This window comes from Ictalurus furcatus, chromosome 24 (genome assembly GCF_023375685.1).
Source record: "Ictalurus furcatus strain D&B chromosome 24, Billie_1.0, whole genome shotgun sequence".
Classification (NCBI taxonomy): Eukaryota; Metazoa; Chordata; class Actinopteri; order Siluriformes; family Ictaluridae; genus Ictalurus; species Ictalurus furcatus.
Genome location: NC_071278.1, coordinates 12,754,597 through 12,775,340, shown reverse-complemented (window position 1 = coordinate 12,775,340; position 20,744 = coordinate 12,754,597). Strand labels below are relative to the sequence as shown.

Below are 20,744 nucleotides of genomic sequence, written 5' to 3'. Positions count from 1 at the left end.
CCTATCCTATTCTATTTCTTTATTCAGTTATATTCAATTTGACTCTATTCTATTCTACTCTGTTTCTGTTCCATTGTGTTATATTTTTGTTTATTCCGTTCTATTTAATTTGACTCTATCTATTATATTCTATTATGTTATATTCTATTTCTGTTTCTTGGTTTCCATTCAATTTTACTTTATTCTATTCTATTCTATTCCATTCTTTTCTATTCAGTTGTGCTATTTTTGTTGCATTTCTGTTCATTCAGTTATATTCAATTAGACTCTATTCTATTCTGTTCTAGTGTGTTCTATACTATTTCCATGTATTCAATTCCATTCTAATCTGTTTTGTTCCATTATATCATGCGCTTGTCTGTTTTATTGTATTCGATTCAGCTATTTTTGTTCCGAATAGAACAGAATGGAATAGAAGTGAATTCACCCTTGATACTGAAGCTCTGATTTGTGAAGCTCTGAGGCGTGTCATAAAAAGAAACCCTTTGCTTCAAAACACTGAATTAGTGCTTGATTTGTCCTACTAAAATCACCTGACCAGTGATGTCACTAAAACCACATGACTGCTTGGGAAATGATTCAAAAGAAGCTCAAATCCTTCCAAGCAGTAATCCAGAGCCTTAACTGCCAAACCACCCCTGCCCCCAGAGGTGGTCTGAATTCGGTTGCACTGGAACTGTGCCGCGATTCCAGTGAATGTGAACGCAACTCGTACTCGGGTCCGCACTTGCTCAGGAAGTAAAGTAACCTGTGCATATATATTATCCAGTGTATTTTAGCCACATCATTAGTTTCCACAACACACGTGTACCATGAGTTGCGGGAGAACGCTGTGGGACACAGAAGAGGTCCAATTCTGCGCATAATATCTGCTGTGTATAACAGCACCAAAATAATAACAAACAAAAAATATGGTGAGTTGCTTTATGTTCTCCGTGCACGTTTGTGATGATGGACAGTGAACGCAAATTAACCGGGAATGCTAAAATCAAGTGAGCCTGAAACCAGACCAACACTGCTGGGGGTGCCAGGAACCACCTGAGAGTACCAAACCTGGTCCAGCACAACGATGCCCCTGTGCACAAAGCGAGCTCCATGAAGACATGGTGTATTAAGGTTGGAGTAGAAGAACTCCAGTGTCCTGCACAGAGTCCTGACCTCAACCCCACTGAACACCTTTGTTACAATGCTTCAAAATCTAGTGGAAAGCCTTTTCACAGAAGAGTGGGGGTTATTATAACAGCAAAGGTGACGGTCAGGTGTTTAAACATATTGTTTAACATAGTGTTTAACCCCATAAAGTTTCAGTAAAATAAGCCTAAAATGCCTATCCAATTCATAGCCAAATTAAAATTAAAGCTGTTCTTGGACCATTTAGACTACATCTATGGTTTGGGTCTCTTTTGAAATGGGACACTCTGACGTTTTGTCCCCATAAGTGAGAATCACTGTAAGTGCTACTGGAATTGAGTAATGGAGGTTGGAACACACTGAAACAGATTTTTTTTTTTTTTTTTTTTTTGCATACAGATGCCTGCAGATTCCCACAGTTGGAAGCTATGAACTGGAAAACACAATTTGACCACAGCACAAAGACTTTCCTAGTCCAAGCCGCATCCATCCATCCACCTTCATGGGGTATGCCCATGAGGTTTTTATACCAAAACCTTTTGGAGACTCCAAAGGGCTGTTAGTAACCATGTCCACATAACTAGGATAATAAAATCCTGCTACTCTTGATTTTATTTAGAATTATCATATCACATATCCAACAATCTACAAAATGTATATTTATATGTATTTTCATACGTATACTCATTCACACTTGGAGAAATGCACAGATGGAACTCAAACCATAGCACTTGGAACTGCACTTCATGGTTTTAACCAGCAGATGCCACTAGAGCGCACTGCCTTGAGTACATTTTGGAAGAAAGCTTCATTTTTATTTTTTTACCAGCACAATAGAGAAGTATATAGTTGGATAGAATTGCAGACGGTGGAACAGACCAGAACTGTTCGATTATATTCTGTAGTCAGACAGTGAGGTTGAATAAAAGTGCTGTAGTTGTGGCGTACGGTGCGTGACGTCAGAGGCAGGGGACGAGGGCGGGGAATGGAGGCAGGGAGTCAGTGCTCTCTCTCTCTATAACATTACTAACAACAAACGCTGAGAGCTCGCATGGATTAGACGGGCGGCGAAATACAGTGAGTACACCGTGGATAAATTACTCTCCCTTCAGCAGGAAGTGTGAGTGTAAGTTCTCAGCTCTGTCTCCCCGGGACGGATTACAGCAGACGGGCTGTTTTTAGCTTTAGCCCGGCTTTAGGAGCTAATCAGCGTGGGGAGTGGCGCAGGGTTTCTGTTTTGTTTTGGTTTTATTTTTTACAACACCTCACACACGTTTCGGGTGCGAAGTATTCAACTGAAACACTGATTGTGCCTACAGAGAATCTTCTGTGATGCTGCGACGAAAACCTGGAGTTTTATAACCAGGATAAACTCGCTTGTTGATGAAGTTCAAAGCTAGCGTGAGTTATAAGGGGTTCTGCGCACGCGCACTTCACTTCTGCCCGCCCATAAATGTTTGTTTATTTACTTATTAAAAAAAAAAAAAAAACGCTGGAGGCGTTTTTCTGATTTTTGTTTTCTTTCTAGTTTTATGCAGGAAGTCAGAACTAAAACAAAAATAAATAATAATAAAAAAGAAAAGTCCATGTTTTATTCGAATCGCTGTTAAAGTATTAACTTGTGTTAGTATCAGCGTAACATCTGATAAGGCGGCGAGATGACGTGACACGGTGTTTGTAAACAAAGCGCGCGCAATGTAGCGTCACTTGTTTACCTCCAGTGTAAACTCAGAGTCATCTTCTTAAAGGTGCAGTAGTCGATTTTTTAAATTCCTTACTTGTCCAATTAACCTGTAAGATATGTATAGAACATAGTAGAATGAATTAAGCTGCAGCCTTTTAGCCAAAGTTTATTTAGTCACTGAGAGAACTTGTTTGGAAAGCTGACTTCCGGACCGGAAGTCTTGGAACGCGTTTGGTTTTTGGATTCGCCTCTTGTCAGTCATTTTATAGACATTTTATCTACGGGTCATTTTTTTTTCCTGAATATGGGTGGGGATGAGGGAAAAAATCATCTCACCTGATAATGCACCATGTCAGTGTTGAGTATAATCATGTAACTGGGGTAATTAGGGAATTTCCTGGGTAGTAAATGTTTAACAAACAGTCCTGACAGGTCTGGAATGGGTGTAGTACATTATATGTGCACGGAATGATGTTTGTGCAACAATCCTCTTTATTTTTGACGTGGAGTTTTCAATTAAAAATAAGCATGTACTAATGAATATATTTAAATTAGGGCCGCTCAGTTATTTATTTCCTGATTAAACACAAGTGACTGAATCTGCGCTTATGCTTTCCAAACGGCTCAGAGTCGGTGTTGTGTACATCAAAACTCAATTTCAAAAGCATTGTGCCCCTAAAATTTACATTTGAATGCTTTAGATCTGATTATTTCATCCAAAAACAAACTACTGGAACTTCAAATGGGATCGGGTTCTGTGGTCAGATGAAACCAAAATAGAGCTTTCTGGTAATAAACACCAGAGGTGGTTTTTCTAGCACACAGAGAGGTAGCCATATGGAAAAGTACCTCATGCCCACGGTTAAATATGGTGGTGGCTCTTTAATGTTTTTGGGCTGTTTTTCTGCCAGAGGACCTGGACATTTTGTTAGAATACATGGCATCATGGACTCTTATCAAATATCAACAGATATTAAATGAAAACCTGACTGTCTCTGCCAGAAAGCTTAAAATGGGCCGTGGTTAGATCTTCCAGCAGGACAATGATCCAAAACATACATCAAAATCAACACAAAATGGTTTACTGACCATAAAATCAAGGCCCTGCCATGACCATCCCAGTCCCCTGACATGAAACCCATAGAAAACCTGTGGGGTGAACTGAAGAGGAGAGTCCACCAGCGTGGACCTCAAAATTTGAAGGATCTGGAGAGATTCTGTATGGAGGAACGGTCTCAGATCCCTTGCCATGTATTCTCCAACCTCATCAGGCATTATAGAAGAAGACAGAAGTTAGCACAGACTGAACAAAGAATCGACGTCTTTAACTTTGTTACGAAACTTTCATCTAAGGAGAGACAGACTTGGAAGTAAAAAAGAGGTGTACAAGACCTGAGACTTCACGGCGACGTACGTATATTACGATCTTAACCGATCTGCTCCGATCTGTAGCGGAGTCAGACACGTCACTGTCAACAATAACCGTTAATCGTTGGCCATGAATCCTGGACGCACAAACACAGCGGGGGTCTTTAGAGATGTCTAACAGCAAGTCAGAATTTGTTTTCTGGAACGTCATGATGTCCTGTCGGACATCACAATTTGAAAAGTGCTCATAAACATGCTTGGTTTTTACCGCATAGCATCGAATCGGACACATTTCCAAGCCCACAGAAGACGCCGGTCGTGGTTACAGACAGTTAGGAAGGATAATCGGTTCGAGGAGCTGCGTCTTAAAATGCAGCGTCCGTTTCACCTCAGCTATCATATCAGTGACGTTGGCTTGCTAATGAAGTATTTAACAGGCTTAGCTTGCTAGTTAGCCAACATGCCTGATTTATATTGCGTTCACAAACCTACATAGCTCACCTACATGTTACAAGAAACTAGCTAGCTAAGACTAGATATCCAGGTCTTGTCATTTCACAGGAGTTGCCTATAACGGACACGTTTAGCTAGCTAAATGTTTTTTTGGGCATCATCTGAACTTCTGATTTTATAAATCCATCAAACGTTACGTCCTGAACGTGTGCACAAATTCGAAATTTGAATTCCCCTCTGGTCTAAACGCTCCCGAGTTACAGACCACCAAGCTATAAGGAGCTACAGTTACAGCATTTTAAAAGTGTTAATTTAGCCAAATAGCACTCCTCTTGAAGCGTAGAACATTTGTTAACCAATATCGATCTGATTTCTAAATAAAATTCTTTTTTAGTTTTAAGTTCCAGTGAAGGGGAAATTGTAAAGCTACAAAAATACAAAGACGTTGTATACAGTTGTGTGCTTCCACAGTTTACGCTAGCAGTTTGGGGAAGAACCACATCTGAGTGTGAAGGTCAGGTGTGTTTATTTAACAAAATACTTCAATTACATTCAGGGGGAAAATCTACAGTATGTGCACTAGTAAATAATTTTAGTATCATTTATATTAGTATGTTCATTTAAAGGGTTTGTATTGCATTATGTTACATACATTAAACATTTTGCACCCTTTAGGTCCTTTAATTCCGTCCCTGCAGCGATTTAGCAATCGTAGAAATGAACACAAAACCGAGGAAACGCCGCAGTATTCCTGAGGCGCTTGCGATTTTTCTAAATTACTGCAGATTTTCCGCAGATTCTGGCCGAGACGTGTCACGTGACGTGATCACGACACACGTTCAGACAAAGACCTCTTCGATTCCTGTGCGTCGAACACGAGTACAGCTAAAAGCTCTTGTTTACCAACAAATATCACTGCGAAAGACCGCGCAAAACAATTTTGTGCTATTGCACGAAGCACAAAAATGCCCCATTGTAAATTTTTGTAAAAAAAGCTACAACAATCACTGTACGGACTGATTTTGTGAAATTATTTATAAACCTGCTTGTTTTTCTGGTATTGAGGTTTGAATTAAAACATCAAGTGAGCTTAAAAAACGTCTAAGAATGATCAGAACTCGGTGATTAAATGTAATAACTTTGGTAGTAGTAGGATGTGATTTCCACCTCTGTAATAAAAATTTAAAATGGCGGCTCCGCCAGAAACCATAGACAGGTGGGGATTTATTTATTCATTTATTTATTTATCCATTTATTTATTTATTTTAACGTAGTATTTTTCTACGGAGAGTGCATATTGCATCAGTTTGTGGATGCAGCATTGCCACATGTTTCTGCTTGGTTGAAGCCACTTCCCCACCTCTTAACTTTGTTTAATACCAAATTTACATTCCTGTACACACACACACACAGACAATAAAAAAGGATAATAAGGAAAAAAAAGCAGTTGTTGTGTGTAATATAATTGTATTGTTCAGAGATCTGTAACTTGAAGGATGGTGTGTAGAGCGGTTCACACGTTTTGTGTTTGTGGTTTTGTTTTAGGTTTTTGTTAGTGCCACTGTGCATTACAACGTTTTGTTGATTGGTTCTGTGATTTTGTCGAGTTTGTCTTGTTTACACTCTTTTTTTTTTTTTTTTTTTGTGTAACGCGTTTAAAGCCCACCTGCGCCGAACCCGAAAAAAACAAAGAAAAAACCCCTCCTGTCGCGTTTTCGATGTTATTGTGCACGAGTAGTCTTTATCAGCTGAAGTAAACATCTCTCACCATCTGTACTTTTTCTTCGAATCATTTCTAGCTCGTTGAAGTCATTCTGAAATTTCACAATACCAAGAGTGAAACAAGGTTGAATCCACTCAGCTCCTGTGAGAAGCGGCGTCTGTGTGTGTTTGGTTGGGAGTTACAGGCAAAAAAGGGGGGCACAGGCCTCTCTCATATCTGTGGTTAAGTGTGTTCAACAGGTTATTGTTGTCAAGTGATGCTTTCTGTGGCAGGTGCTTGGAAAGTACCGAGTCACACCAATAACAGAACCTCTCCCTCTCTCTCTCTCTCTCTCTCTCTCTCTCTCTCTCTCTCTCTCTCCCTCTCTGTGTGTGTGTTGTTTTGCTGTACTAACAAACAAATGAGGAATAGTCAAGTCAAGTTGGCTTTGTTGTCCTCGCTCTCACCACAGACAGGTGATGAAATGTTAGAAATGAAATTAAAGTTTCACCAAAAAGACCAAAAAAAAAAAAACGGATTACAAGTGCACGATAAATAGGTAATATTTAATATATATGTAATATAGTATTTCTTCTGTTTTTGTGTATATCTCATACTAAATAGTTTTAGATCTTCAAACGAAATACGACAAAGGCAACCTGAGTGAACACACAATAGTCTTTAAATATTTATTTATTTACTTATTTATTTATTTATTTATTTATTTATTTGCTGGAGCAAAAACAACAACAACAAAAAAAACACCTATCACCCGTGTGAAAAACTACCTAATTATCCCCTTAAACATAAAATCTGGTTGTGCCACCTTTAGCAGCAATAACTGCAACCAAACACTTCTGATAACTGGAGATCAGTCTTTCACTTACTTCTAGGACTAGGACGTACTCCTATGCTTTTGATCATTGTCTTACTGCAGAATCCAGTTACACTTGAGTTTCAACTTACAGACTGATGACTGGACATTCTCCTTTAGGATTTTCAGGTAGAGAGCAGAATTCATGTTTCCCTCAATTATTGCAAGTTGCCCAGGCCCTGAAGCAGCAACGCATCCCCACACCATCACACTACCACCACCACGCTTGCCCGTAGGAATGATGATCTTTTTGTGGAATTCTGTGTTTGGATTACGGCAGATGTAACGGGACCCCTGTCTTCCAAACAGTTCCACTTTCTACTCATCAATCCACAAAACATTCTCAGGAAATGTTTGAGGATCATCAAGGTGTGTTTTGGCAAAATTCAGACAAGGCTTAATGTTCTTCTGGGTTAGCAGTGGTTTTCACCTCGCCACGCTTCCATGGATGCCATTTTTGCCCAGTGTCTTTCTGATAGTGGAGTCATGAACAGTGACCTTTATTAATGCAAGAGAGACTTGTAGGTCCTTTGATGTTGTCCTTGGCTCTTTTGTGACTTCCTGGATGAGTCGTTGCTGTGCTATTGGAGGAATTTTGGAAGTTCAGACACTTCTGGGAAGGAACACTACTGTGTCGAGTTTTTCCATTTGGAGATAATGGCTCTCACTGTGGTTCTTTGGAGTCCCAGAGCCTTTGAAATAGCTGTGTAACCCTTCCCAGACTGATGTATTTCAATCACCTTTCTCCTTATTTCTGGAATTTCTTTCAACTTTGGCATAGTGTGTTACTAGGTAAGACCTTTTAACCAACTTCATGCTGTTGAAAAAGTTCTATTTAAGTGTTGATTTGATTGAACAGGGTTTGCAGTAATCAGGCCTGGTTGCGTCTAGTCCAGCAGAACCCTATTGTGAATGCAGTTTCATAGATTTGGGGAATTGGTAACTACGGGGGAAAATACATTTTCACACAGGCCCAGTTGGTACTGGATAACTGCTTCAATAAATAATAATATCATTTAAAAACTGTATTGTGTGTCTACTTTTTATACTTAGTTAATTTCTTTACACTTGCTGATTGAAGGATTTTTTTATGTTTGTTTTTTTTCTCAGATTTTATTAATGGTTATTTTTTTGTGTGTAAACACATTTCACACATGGCTCATTTCTTGTTGTCAGATTCCTCTTTTCCACTCTCTGAATGACTGAAGGTCTGCCCCCAGGCCTTGTTAATAAGACAGTTAAAAAGCACATAAAAGTAAACATGCAGGAAGAGGGAATGAAAAGCTCGATCAGCTCACCTCTCCTTGCTCCTTGCGGAAGAGTGTAGCACCTGTAACCGCACACGCAAACAAACAAACGTACACACACACACACACACACACACACACACACACAAGCCCAGCCCCTGCAAGTTTATCAGCTGCCGCTTCACCGCTCTGAGCGGCTTCTAAAGTTCCTGTTTGCGACTGAGACGGGTCTCTCCTTTACACTCTCTCTCTCTCTCTCTCTCTCTCTCTCAGCGTGATGCTGCCCTCGTCCAGACCTCGCTGTGTGCCCGCGCTCCTCTCTCCATGGTAAGCGGACAGCGCAGGAAGCTCGAGGCGGCCGAAGGTATGGAGGCCCCTGTTTCTCAGACACACACTTTACACACTCAGCAAAAGAAACGACCCGAGGACTTCAAATTCGGCCGAATCCTCGGTGAAGGCTCCTTCTCAACCGTGAGTCGAGTCATAATGCTGCAGTTCACATGTTTCACAGCAGGTGCTTGCTTTTCTTTTTCTTTTTCCCCCTGAAAACATGACTTTTTTTTTGTTGTTGTTTCAGGTGGTTTTAGCAAAAGAGCTTTCTACAGGAAAGGAATATGCAAGTAAGTAATGCCTTCTGCTTCTGCTTCTTCTGCTTCTTCTTCTTCACAGTGAAGTCAGTGGCACAATTGCATCTGTAACGTGCTTGTTTTCAAATGTTGCTCCTGTGTCCTGTAATTTCAGTCAAGATTCTTCTGAAGCTGCACATCAGGAAGGAGAATAAAACACACTATGTAAAAAGGGAGCGGGACATCATGTCCAGCATAGATCATCCCTTTTTTGTAAAGCTCTACTTCACATTTCAGGATGCTGAAAAATTATGTATCCTATTTGTTTCTGGTGTTGAGAAATGTTTAACCTGATACATGTTTTGTTTGTTCTTTTGTTTGTTTGTTTTTTGGCACAAATCTCAGAATTACTCCTTGATTTCCTTAACGCCGGTCAGATTTTGGACTAAGTTACGCTAAGAACGGCGAACTGCTCCGCTACATTCGCAAAATAGGCTCTTTCGATGAGACCTGCACACGCTTTTACGCCGCAGAAATAGTCTGCGCTCTTGAGTATCTACATTCAATAGGAATCATTCACAGGTACGTCCTTGTCTTGCAGTTTTCCCGAGTAAATGTCCCGCGTCAGACGTCATTACATCGACTCTTGTGGGGTTTATTTTTTTAGGTTGTACTGTCTTTTGTTGTTGTTGGCTTTCACTGCATTATGTTTGTTTCTTGTAGGGACCTGAAACCAGAGAATATTTTACTGAGCGAGGACATGCACGTTCAGATTACGGATTTTGGAACGGCGAAGCAGTTTTCCTCCGATAGCTCTCAAAGTAAACCGTTCCCTCGTTCTCTTCTTCTCCTGCCAGTGTTTACTCCACTTTGTTGTGGTTAACTTACCTTAACCTTTCTGTAGGTCAGCACTCTGCCTTTTGTTATTTATAGATACGTTACTATAGCACAACATCTCTAGCACCCACCCCCTTCCCGCTCCCAAACATAAACTGTAAATATGGGATTTACTGTAAAATAAATAAATAAATAAATAAATAAATTATTATAATAATGATAAAAACATATGATGACCTGAAAGACGTACTCTGTGTTGTAGTCATTTGTAAGCAGATGTGTTTAATGCTTACTGCAGATACAGATACAGGTGGACTTGTCATGCATGGTGGTTGTGACTCATTTCTTTTATCCTTAACAGCGAGAGCGAACTCTTTTGTCGGGACGGCGCAGTATGTTTCACCAGAACTGCTGACTGAAAAATCAGCATGTAAAAGGTACTCGGCATGAATGCTTCAATTAGAACCGAATCAGTTTCACTGTTTAATGTATACAAAAATGACTGATTTTCCTGTGTCTGTCTGTGGGGTGTTTTTTTTTTCTTTTCTTCCCCCCTAGTTTTTTGTACCCTTTTTTTTTTTTGCGGAAAACTACTTGAATTGGAGAAATCATATTCCTATGAAATTGTTTCGCACGGTCTTTCACAGTGATGTTTGTTGGTAAATGAGACCTTTTAGCTTTACTCATGTACTCACTGAACGCGAGTTGTGATGAGGTCACAACTGTCCCATGTGTGGGAAATCTGTGGTGGTCACAACTGTCCCATGTGTGGGAAATCTGTGGTGAATATTTTTTTTTTTTTTTTCCCCTAAATTGCAAGATCCTGCGAATATTGCAGAGTTTGCTTGGTTTTGCGTTCATTTCTGCAAGTGAAAAATCCTGGACGGACCGATTTATATATGAAATAAAACATTTTTTCCAGCACCAAATGAAATGTTAGAGAAAAATGTTTTTGTGTCAGTAAAGAAAGCAGCGTATTACATAAGAGACACTTTTCAGACAAAAACACAATGAAGGCTGCAGGGTTTTGCTGCAAAAATAAGAAGCGAGTGCAACAGTCAACATCTCCAGAAGAACCGTGGCTGGTTCTGCAAGATGCTCAATAAAACTTACAGCTCATTTCCTTATCAAACTGCGCTAATTCTACCTGAGACTACTTAAAGCAAAGAGTCGTCACACCAAATACTGCCTTTCTTTCATTCATTACTGTTTACTGCTCTTATAGTATTTTTTTTTTTAAATGTAAAAATATTTCATTTAATTATTTTTGAAGACATCTTTGCTTTACAGCATTTCTTTAGATGTACCTTTTGCACTGTGTGTATATATGTATGTGTAATGCTTTAACTAACATTCTTATATACTCTACTTGTAGTTCGGACCTTTGGGCTCTAGGCTGTATAGTTTACCAATTGGTGGCTGGATTGCCCCCCTTCAGAGCAGCGTAAGTCCCAACCAAACATTTCTTTCTCCTTGTTCTTGTTTGTTTTCTCAAACTTTTTTTTTCCAGCCAGAAACCTCTATCATCTATAATATATATATATTATATCTCAATGGCCCCCCTGAACACAGACTTGTTTTCCGAAATATTAGACTAATTTAGACTAAATATTAAACTGATTAAATGTGTACGATATTTTTTCAGAGCCGTAGAACTTTCCATTGACCGAACACATTAAGACCTGAACATTCAGCACAGCTTTAGGGATGGTAGGTTGCGATTTCCACAGCTATAACAAAACTGTGAAGAAAAAAAAATCAAATACCCCTGGAAGCCACTTTGAGACAAACTTACTGTATGACTTTGCGTTTCTGGCTGTTGTGCTAGAAAAGGACCACTGTCATAATAGTTTTTTAATGAAGTAAAAAAAAAAAAAAAGAAGCATGGTGTGAAATAACAGGAAGTAATGGCTTTGGTGTTTATGACTTGTTTATGTAGAGAGCCTACAGGCTCTAAAAAGAAAAGAAAAAAAACCCAACCACTCTTGTCACATGGTCCGTTCGCCTCCTGGTTACATTTACTACTAACAGATTGTCTCGGTTGGTCGTACAAACTCCTAACACTTTGTGACTGTTCCAGTTGATTGGAGCACTAAAAAAAAAAAAAAAAAGATCTGATCACAGATTGGGGCCACAGTGTTTTTAATAGCTCAAGCGGTGTGTATTGTTTATCTTTGTTTCATCATGTTTCTTCTTGTTTCTGACTAGGAATGAATACTTGATATTCCAGAAGATAATAAAACTGGAGTATGAATTTCCAGAGAAATTCTTTCCCAAAGCTAAGGATCTGGTGGAGAAGCTATTAGTGAGTTTGTTTGTTTGTTTTTTTTTATTATTTATTTATTTATTTATTTATTTATTTATTTCAGACACAAACTGCACCAGATGCATTTGTTTTTCTCATCAAAAACATTTCTAATGTGATTTATTTTGATTTATTTTTTTTGCTTTTCCAGTGTTCAGAGCCCACCAAGCGTCTAGGCTGTGAGGAGATGGGGGGCTACAATCCCCTGAGAGCCCACGCCTTCTTTGAGAGCATCTCTTGGGAGAACCTCCATCTGCAGACTCCTCCGAAACTCACCCCGTACCTGCCAGCCATGGCCGAGGATGAGGAGGAGTACTACGGCAATGTGAGCATGTTTCAGTCCTTAAAAAAAAAAAAAAAAACAGCTGAAAACAAACAGTGACTTTTTTTTAAGCTTGAATTCCTGAATTATGTAGTGTTCTGAGTCGCTCCATTATTAATCCAATGGTAGCTTATCTTTCTTCTCCAGCCTATAAGTCATCTTTTCTGGTAAGAGCACTGAGCGGTACAAGATGTTTTATAAAGGTGAAAAGTTACGATGAGTGGTGTTCTCCATCCAGTCACCTGACGTATTTCAGTTCGGTTTGAGCCGGTCTCACGTTCCACACAGTTCATCGAAAAAATTAATTAAATAATTTAAAAATCAACGTTGGCTGAAGATTAAGTATGAAGGCACGAGGCTGAAAATGTCCTCGCAGAACATTCTTATTCATTGTTCAAAATATAACAACAGTAAACCCGTACAAAACCTGTTCACAGGCGCGTGTAGAAATAGTGGAGCATGGAAATCGTGATCAAATGACTTTACAGAATTAAGTATCTATTTTAAATCTAGTTTACATCTAGATACTTACTGTACGTAACACTGTAGTTCTGTCTAGAGGCGGGCGTTATGACCGAATTATCATATAATTAAGAAAACAGTGGTGTTGTCATTAAAAAAATAAAACTGTTCAGTGCTTTATATAATGTCTACAACGATTAGTTACATTTTTCAAAACAACTATTTTTTATTTGGAAAAAAAATGGAGAAAGGAAGACAAAAAAATCCGTAATTTGTAAACATTGTAAGCTTAAGCATGAACTTTTAACATCAAATCAGCTGCAAACAGTCAGTTTGTTGTTAATTTTAAAATAATAATACTAATAATATCATTAATCTCAGAAAAGCGTATTGTGATTAATTGATCACGATATCGTCATTATATATATTATTATATCATCGTATCCTCCGGCTCTAGCACTGTCTGTTAGCTGAGATTTGCACTTTGCCTATCAGGTTAGAGGGCAAAAAACGCAGCATGTTGCGTTCACTTCCTGCAGTTGGGTCGAATCACGTTCTCACTGCAGTCAAATCCTCAACAAGACCGCCTCTCTCAGCGAGATAAATTATATATATATATATATATATATATATATATATATATATATATATATATATATATATAAAAAATATTCTGCACCCGAGTGTGAGTGCTGAGCTCCAACGAACAGCACTATCGAGGTAAACACGCCAGGGTTTGATTCAAACAGGCTAAACACAGAATATGTAAGAGCACTCCAGGTATTCTTTTCATGAACGTAAAAAGCGCCAAGTGTCCAAGGTACCTGGTTTCGATCCTGAGATCGGGGTACTGTCCACGTGGAGCTTGTGTGGATGTTCTCCCTGTGTCTCCCACGGTTTCCTGTGGGTTCTCCCGCCTCTGGTTTCCTCCCGTCAATAAATACAAGGAAACCAGTGCCATTGGCAGTTGTACATGCCCACACCATAAAATGAGGTGGTACACTTCAAATCCTGAGCAGGTCATTCTGCTACAAGTTGATCTTTGTCTCATCTGTCCATAAGATGTTGTTCCAGAACTATACTGACTTTTCTAAATGTTTTTTGGCAAACTACTGATGAAGGCTTCTCTTGGTTGTTGACTTTGACACAGATAGACCTACCTCCTGGAGTGTGTTCTTGACCTGGCCGGGTGTTGTGTAGGGATTTTTCTTCACCCGGGAAAGAATTCTTCTCTACAGTTGTTTTCCATGGTCTTCTTGGTCTTTTGGTGTTCCTAGATGTAAACAAATCTGCTAATGTTTTCACAGACGGGTTTGTTTTGGTTTTTCAGCCTAATGATGGTTTGCTTCGCTGGCAGTCACTGCTCTTTGGACTTCATATTGAGAGTTAACCAACAGATTGCACAATTGAATTGGTGAATTAACACACATGAAATCAACCCTAGAGTGATGTAATAAGTGAAATAATGAGAGAACAACATACACCTGGCCATGGAACAGCTGAGCAGCCAATTGTCCAGTTACATTTGGTCTCTTAAAAAGGAAGGAAACAAAGTAGTTGTCCAAGGTGACTGTCGTGTGTGCAGAACATTGGTGCAGCGATGATGCTGAAGTGATATGTTGTTCAGCCCTAACCCACAGTCATCATGTGGTAATGATTACAGATACAAAACGGAGGATAAGATCTGAGACGGATGTGACCGTATTCGACCCGTTTCTTCACATATAATTATCTAGACTGGTGAAAATCATTCACACTCTCTTCTGGTACAGTACTCTCTGTGCTGATGTCATTTCACTCCATGTTTATGAACTGTTTGAAATTTCTCATTGGGCAGTATGATGACCTCCTGAGTCAGTTCAGCAGCATGGAGGTTGTTCACTCCAGTTCCTCACAGGCTCTGTCGGTGCTGACCACGTTGTTGCCCCAGAGATCCACCAGCAACATCGAGCAGTACATCCATGACCTGGACAGCAACTCCTTTGAGCTGGACCTGCAGTTCTCCAGCGAGGAGAAGCAGCTGCTGTTGCAGAAGCAGACCAGCAGGAACCCCTGGTAGGTCACTCCATTCATCAGGCTTCACAAAACTGGCTGTGTCGTGTAGCATGCTCCTTCTGGAGAAAATTTCATGTTTGGAAAGTTTGATTGTTCCATCATCTGTTAGGGGTTGCATAGATTAGTCGATTAAGACATTAACTTGTCAGGGGAAAAAAAAGCAGTAGTGAGGCATTATGTCCTCACTTATGGACAGTCCATTTAAAGGGATATAAATCGCCTCCAGTTTGCTCGAGATCATTACTGTCATTTAAATTAATTTAATTAAAATAAAATCTATTCAATCATGATACTGATTTCTGCTGTTCAATTTGCCATTTGTAGATCTGTTTGCAATTCTTTACAAATCTTCTACACAAAATTCTAAATTAATTAACATTATTTGTGTCAGACTCCAATGATTTAGTTAAAAAAAATAATAATAATTTACCTCCAAAATCAGCTATATCACACAACAGTTCAAATAGTATTTATTTATTTATTTTTAACTCATGGTTTTCCTACACGTTGACAATCAGTTTCTTTTTTTAATATAAGTGATATTTACATGCAAAGTAACGTGAAAAAAAAAAAAAAAAAAATCTAATAATCTAGATATGATCAGTACAGAGCCCCTAAGGGGACATTGATTGGAAAAATGATGAGATGGGAAGAAAATTTATATTTTAGTGCTTTTGCGTTCTCTCAAGCATATTTTGCGTCCTCAAAAAAAATATTTGATTGAGGTCTTCAGCGAACTGAAGCTAAGATTAGGGAGAGATCGTGCTGTGTCTGCTAACTGGTCCTTTTATTTCTTTCTGTTTTAAGGCACCAGTTTGTTGAAAACAACTTGATATTAAAAATGGGACCAGTTGACAAAAGAAAGGTGAGATTATATTATTTTTCCCATAAAGTAGTCACCTATTTAGTCATATGAACTATATATAGGGTATATCAGATGTTCAGAAGAGTGTGTACAGTTTTAGTATCAGTCTCAGAGCGCCCTCTGTAGTCTGGGTGTGGAGCTGCATTAAAGAGCACAGTGACTCTCTTCTATCCACACAGGGCTTGTTTGCTCGTCGAAGGCAGCTGCTACTGACGGAGGGGCCGCATCTTTACTACGTAGATCCTGTGAATAAAGTCCTCAAAGGGGAGATCCCATGGTCTCCTGAGCTGCGACCAGAAGCCAAGAACTTCAAGACTTTCTTCGTCCACACGGTAAAACCGGTTTTACTTCAAAACGTGTCCTGCGTTCATTAATACAGAGCGAGCAAGAGCTGCATGTATCCTATATCTTCAGATATAAACGTGGAGAGTGTTTTTGCTCCATCGCAATAATAATGAAAGTGCACTTTCTTATAAGTCCTTATTTATTTCTGATTCTTCCCCATGCAGCCACACAGGACGTATTATTTAATGGACCCCAACGGCAATGCGGACAAATGGTGTAAGAAGATCCAAGAAGTCTGGGGAAAGATTTACCACAATCATCAGAATACAGACATGTAGAGAGGTGATCTGAGAGAGAGAAAAGGAGAATGAGAGAGAGACAAGGCACATCCTCGTGAACTGAGCCTTTTAGTAGTTAAGCACTTCTAAAGACTTTGGCAAGACCAGCATTTTAGGATTAAGTTAAACGTTCATTCTGCAGTAGGCTTGTGCGATATATATAATTTTTACCCCTAATTGAGATTTTCTATTTGAAAATGTTGCGAATAACGATTTAATCATTTCTGTTTGTGTTACTCGCTGCCTTTAGACATATTATTTTAATTCTGTTTACTTTTGATCATAATGTTTTATTTAGACATTACAGATCTTACTCGCGCTACACTCTGTATCACAGCGTCTGCACTGCCTGTGAGGAGCAACGCGGCCTCGTTACTAACACGTCACTTCCGTTATAATAAATGACAGAAGTTACACTGATGCAGCATATAATGACAATAAACTTAAATTAAATGAAATCTTTTAAGCAGCTCGCGACAGCATCACTGTCGTGCTTCCATGCTGCACAAACTCCGCTTTATAAAGTTCTCTGCAGTGTTTAATATAAAATGCTCCCTTGCCTTAGAGGACTTGGAGGTCGCACACTTTCTTCCTCAGTCACGTGACGATTTCGCCTCCGTCTGATGGAGACTGAGGTCATGTTGGGAATAAAAGGTAACGGTGACATAAACAGTAAACTGAAGAAAGTCATTGTCGGTGACTCTGGGTATTAGGCTAAAGATGACGTCATGCGCCACTGACTAGGAAGCGGCTTATACTTCCGGTTATTAAAAAAACGGCTGGGGTTCCATTTGAGATATTACCTTTCTAAAATCCACACACTAGACGGTGGAGTATACAATGCATAGGGTAAGTGTATAGTACTTCACACAACTTTAGTATTTACTCTCCAAAGCGTGTTTTCGGAACAGAAGTAACGTAATGAGTTAATATACGCTGTGCTGCGGGCAGACCAACTAATTGATAATGAGATTCATTCAACAATTTTCATAATCGATTATTATCAAGTTTATGAATTAGTTGTTGCAGCTCCAATTTTTATTATATATATATAAATATATATATATAAAATATTTTAAATTGGTTCTCTAATGCGTCATGTGGACATTATAATATATATACAACATTTTCTCCGTTGCTGTCGCTCACAATGCGTATTTAATCACTTGTTAATTTATCACTAACAAAGCATTTGATTTGACAGTTGACGACGTAGCCCCCCCCCCCCCCCCCCCCCCAGAATTTTCTGTGACATCCTTAATAACTATTCTTGTCTAATATAGCACTATTCGGACAGGATACAATTTACACCTGTCCTTGTCCGATTTAGTTTCTCTCCGTATCGGACATGTCTCTCTTTTTTTTTTTTTCCTTTTTTTTTTTTCTCAGTCCTCTAAGAAAATTACAGGCCTACCGCTCGTCTGAATTTTTAGTCTGTATGTTTCTGTAGTTTCAGTGTATTTTGGAGCGATAACGCGGTGTTTTTGCCGAGAATACAGAACGCGTAAAAGTTGGCAGGTCTGATAACATGAACGTAACATAATATCACGTGGAGACGATAATATTGTAATATCGCACAAGCCTGAAGAAATCCACTGATGTTCTGCTCAGTGCTCACGAGCTGTAGTGTTATTCACATTTACAATCGAACTGTAATTTATATGGATAAGAACCAGTGCACCGCTAGCGTAAGTCTGCACATAGCTAAAGGCTCCACATGCATCAATTTGTGTTCCCTTTAAGGGCTGCAATCAAGTTCAACACAGCTGTCTGTCGTATCAGGACGTACACAGGTACTCGAATCATTTTGAAAGTCGGTGGAGGAAGAGAAACGCCAGAGGATTGCATTTTGCACTGAACTGTACATAAAGGCAGTACGAGTGTATTTATCAGCGTACGACTGCTGTAGATGTTTTCATTGCACCTTCCTCATCCGAGGACTTTTTTTTTTCCAGCATGAAAATCAGTGCCTGTTCTGTTGGACTTATTAACCCCAGACTCCTTATTTATTAAAGCGTGAGTATACTGGGAGTATACTGTACCCCCCTGTGTTTCTCTTCCTGTACATTTATTGTTTATACGTTTGTGCTATCAGGGAAGTCCGATGAGTGACGGTTTGATGCCTGGGATTACAAACGAGACGTTCAGGTTGTTCTGTTGCCACAAAAACAATAACTACTTTTAGCAGTTCCGTTAAGTCCTGCATTCAGGAGGCTTTGGTGCTGCGTTATAAATTTAAAAGACTATAATTCTATGCTATTTATGCAGATTGGTATGGTTCTGGCGTTTATAGTGGCATTTTATTTGTACTTTTGTGGTTGTTGGTTTGGTTTTTTTTGGTTTACAGATCAGATTTAGATTTTTTTTTTTTTTTTTTAAATACTGATTCTTAAAGTGCACCTATTATGGTTTTTCAAATATTACCTTTCATGTAGTGTGTTTATATATGTAGCTGTTTGTGAATGTAAAAAAGTCTGCAAAGTTTCAAAAATCAAAGAGCACGACGAACGGAGTTATTGACTCCCAAAAGAAGGAACCGATTCTGAACAGCTGAAACGAGTCGTTAGTGATTCCAGATTTTACTTTGTGTACTAACCTACATAGGTTTAGAGAATGCTTTCTGAAAGTAGTAGTTTAGAACGAATCTTTTAGAACGGATCATTTAACACTGCGGAAAAAAATGTAATGCTGCAATTTAAATTATGAGCACGTTAAAGTGTTTTTTGACCTCGGATGTATGTAAATCTATTGTATGAGAGCTTTAAAACAAAATTAGGCACATTTCAAAACCATAATAGGTGCGCTTTAAAATTCAGATAAAGGTACACTTTATTTGCTACACATTTGGGTTTTTTTTTCATGTCGTTTTGTGGAATTTAGCAGGGTTTTTTTTTTGTTTGTTTTTTTGTTTTTTTTACAGTTTTAGTGAAATCCTCTGTAAGATCTATAAATGCAGTCTGAAACACAACGACATGCTGTATCAGTCATAATTAACACATGGATGTGGGTTTCTCCGGACGGAATTTGTACAATTCTACCTGCTCTGTGGCCGAATACAACTGTGATGTACAGATATTCAGAAAGTAACTTAATGTTACAAAGATACAGCTTTTTATATTTTTATTCTTCTATAAGATTATTCGCTGACCGTGGTTCAGCCTTACTGTTGTTTGTGTTTTTATTTAAATTCTAATATATGGATGGTGTTTTGTTTTAAGAGATCGCGCAAGTTCAGGGGCCGTCGTGTATGTCCTGAGATGTAAAAGATGTGAAAAAAAGAATTGTAAGCTGTTTATCTTTTGCTACCTTCTCATTTCATTGTACATTTTCTGTTTTGTTATTAAATTAATTATGTCCAATTTGTTTTTTTTGTTGTTGTTTTTTTTTAATGTTTAATCTCCTGGGTTTTGCGTGTTATTTAAAGATTGATGTAGGAATGTGTCACGTGACCACATGGCGACTCCTGTAATAAAGGCATGTACCGTATGTTTATTATTTCTGATTATTTTTAACGCAGTATTAAAGCCGGAGTTTTCCTCCGTAGGTCTCGTATTTAACTGGAAAAGTGCAGTTCCTGGAAACTCTACTGGTCCCTACTGGTAATTCTATTGGTGGCATGTCATGTCTAGTGGATACCATTACGGACCGATAGAACACCTTTTGACATTTGTCAATGGTTTTAATGGTCAATAGCTGACAGTTTGTAATGTTATTTGTAGTGGAAAGCGTTAGCATTTCTGTGATGGTTTCTATCGTGTTTTTGTTTTTTTCCAGCAGGGGCAGCAAGTATTGCTAGAGCATTCCTAGGCAGTTGCTATGGGATCCCAGGTGGTTGCTAGGGTGTTTCAGACTTGCAGCTTGTATAAAACAGGTATTTGAATTTAGTAGTCTTAGCAAACAACCCCAGAATCTAGTCCTGAATATGGCTTTGAAGTTGTGTGCGAATCCATCCAATACATCCTGTGTTATAGCTGATTGTGTAAAAATTAAGCTCAGTTCTTTACAAATAATAATTAGTGATGGACAGACAGAGACTTATGAGTAATGTGACGCCATGGTTTTTTGAAAAAATGCCCCAAAAAGATGTTTTTAAATCCTAGGATTAGTTTAGTAGAAAAGTAGGTTTTGCATATTATGCAAATTATCAGAAATTTTACTGGGCGGGGCTAAATGGCCTAAAAGAAAACCACATAAATAGCAGCAGTTTGATTGACGTAATTTTTTTTAGTCGATCTCTAGAGGATCCGTTC

At 38.8% G+C, this 20,744-nt stretch overlaps 1 protein-coding gene across 1 annotated transcript; it reads left to right on the top strand.

Annotated features, from left to right (window-relative positions):
- Positions 1-954: 954 nt before the first annotated feature.
- Positions 955-19,980, top strand: pdpk1a (3-phosphoinositide dependent protein kinase 1a). Its single transcript, XM_053612603.1, has 14 exons — positions 955-2,208; positions 8,733-8,930; positions 9,037-9,079; positions 9,201-9,338; positions 9,463-9,607; positions 9,749-9,846; positions 10,224-10,299; positions 11,238-11,306; positions 12,071-12,167; positions 12,319-12,492; positions 14,789-15,006; positions 15,814-15,871; positions 16,051-16,203; positions 16,381-19,980. Exons 2-14 carry the CDS (start codon positions 8,784-8,786, stop codon positions 16,492-16,494), a joined length of 1,530 nt encoding a protein of 509 aa, XP_053468578.1. The 5' UTR covers positions 955-2,208; positions 8,733-8,783; the 3' UTR covers positions 16,495-19,980.
- Positions 19,981-20,744: the final 764 nt, after the last annotated feature.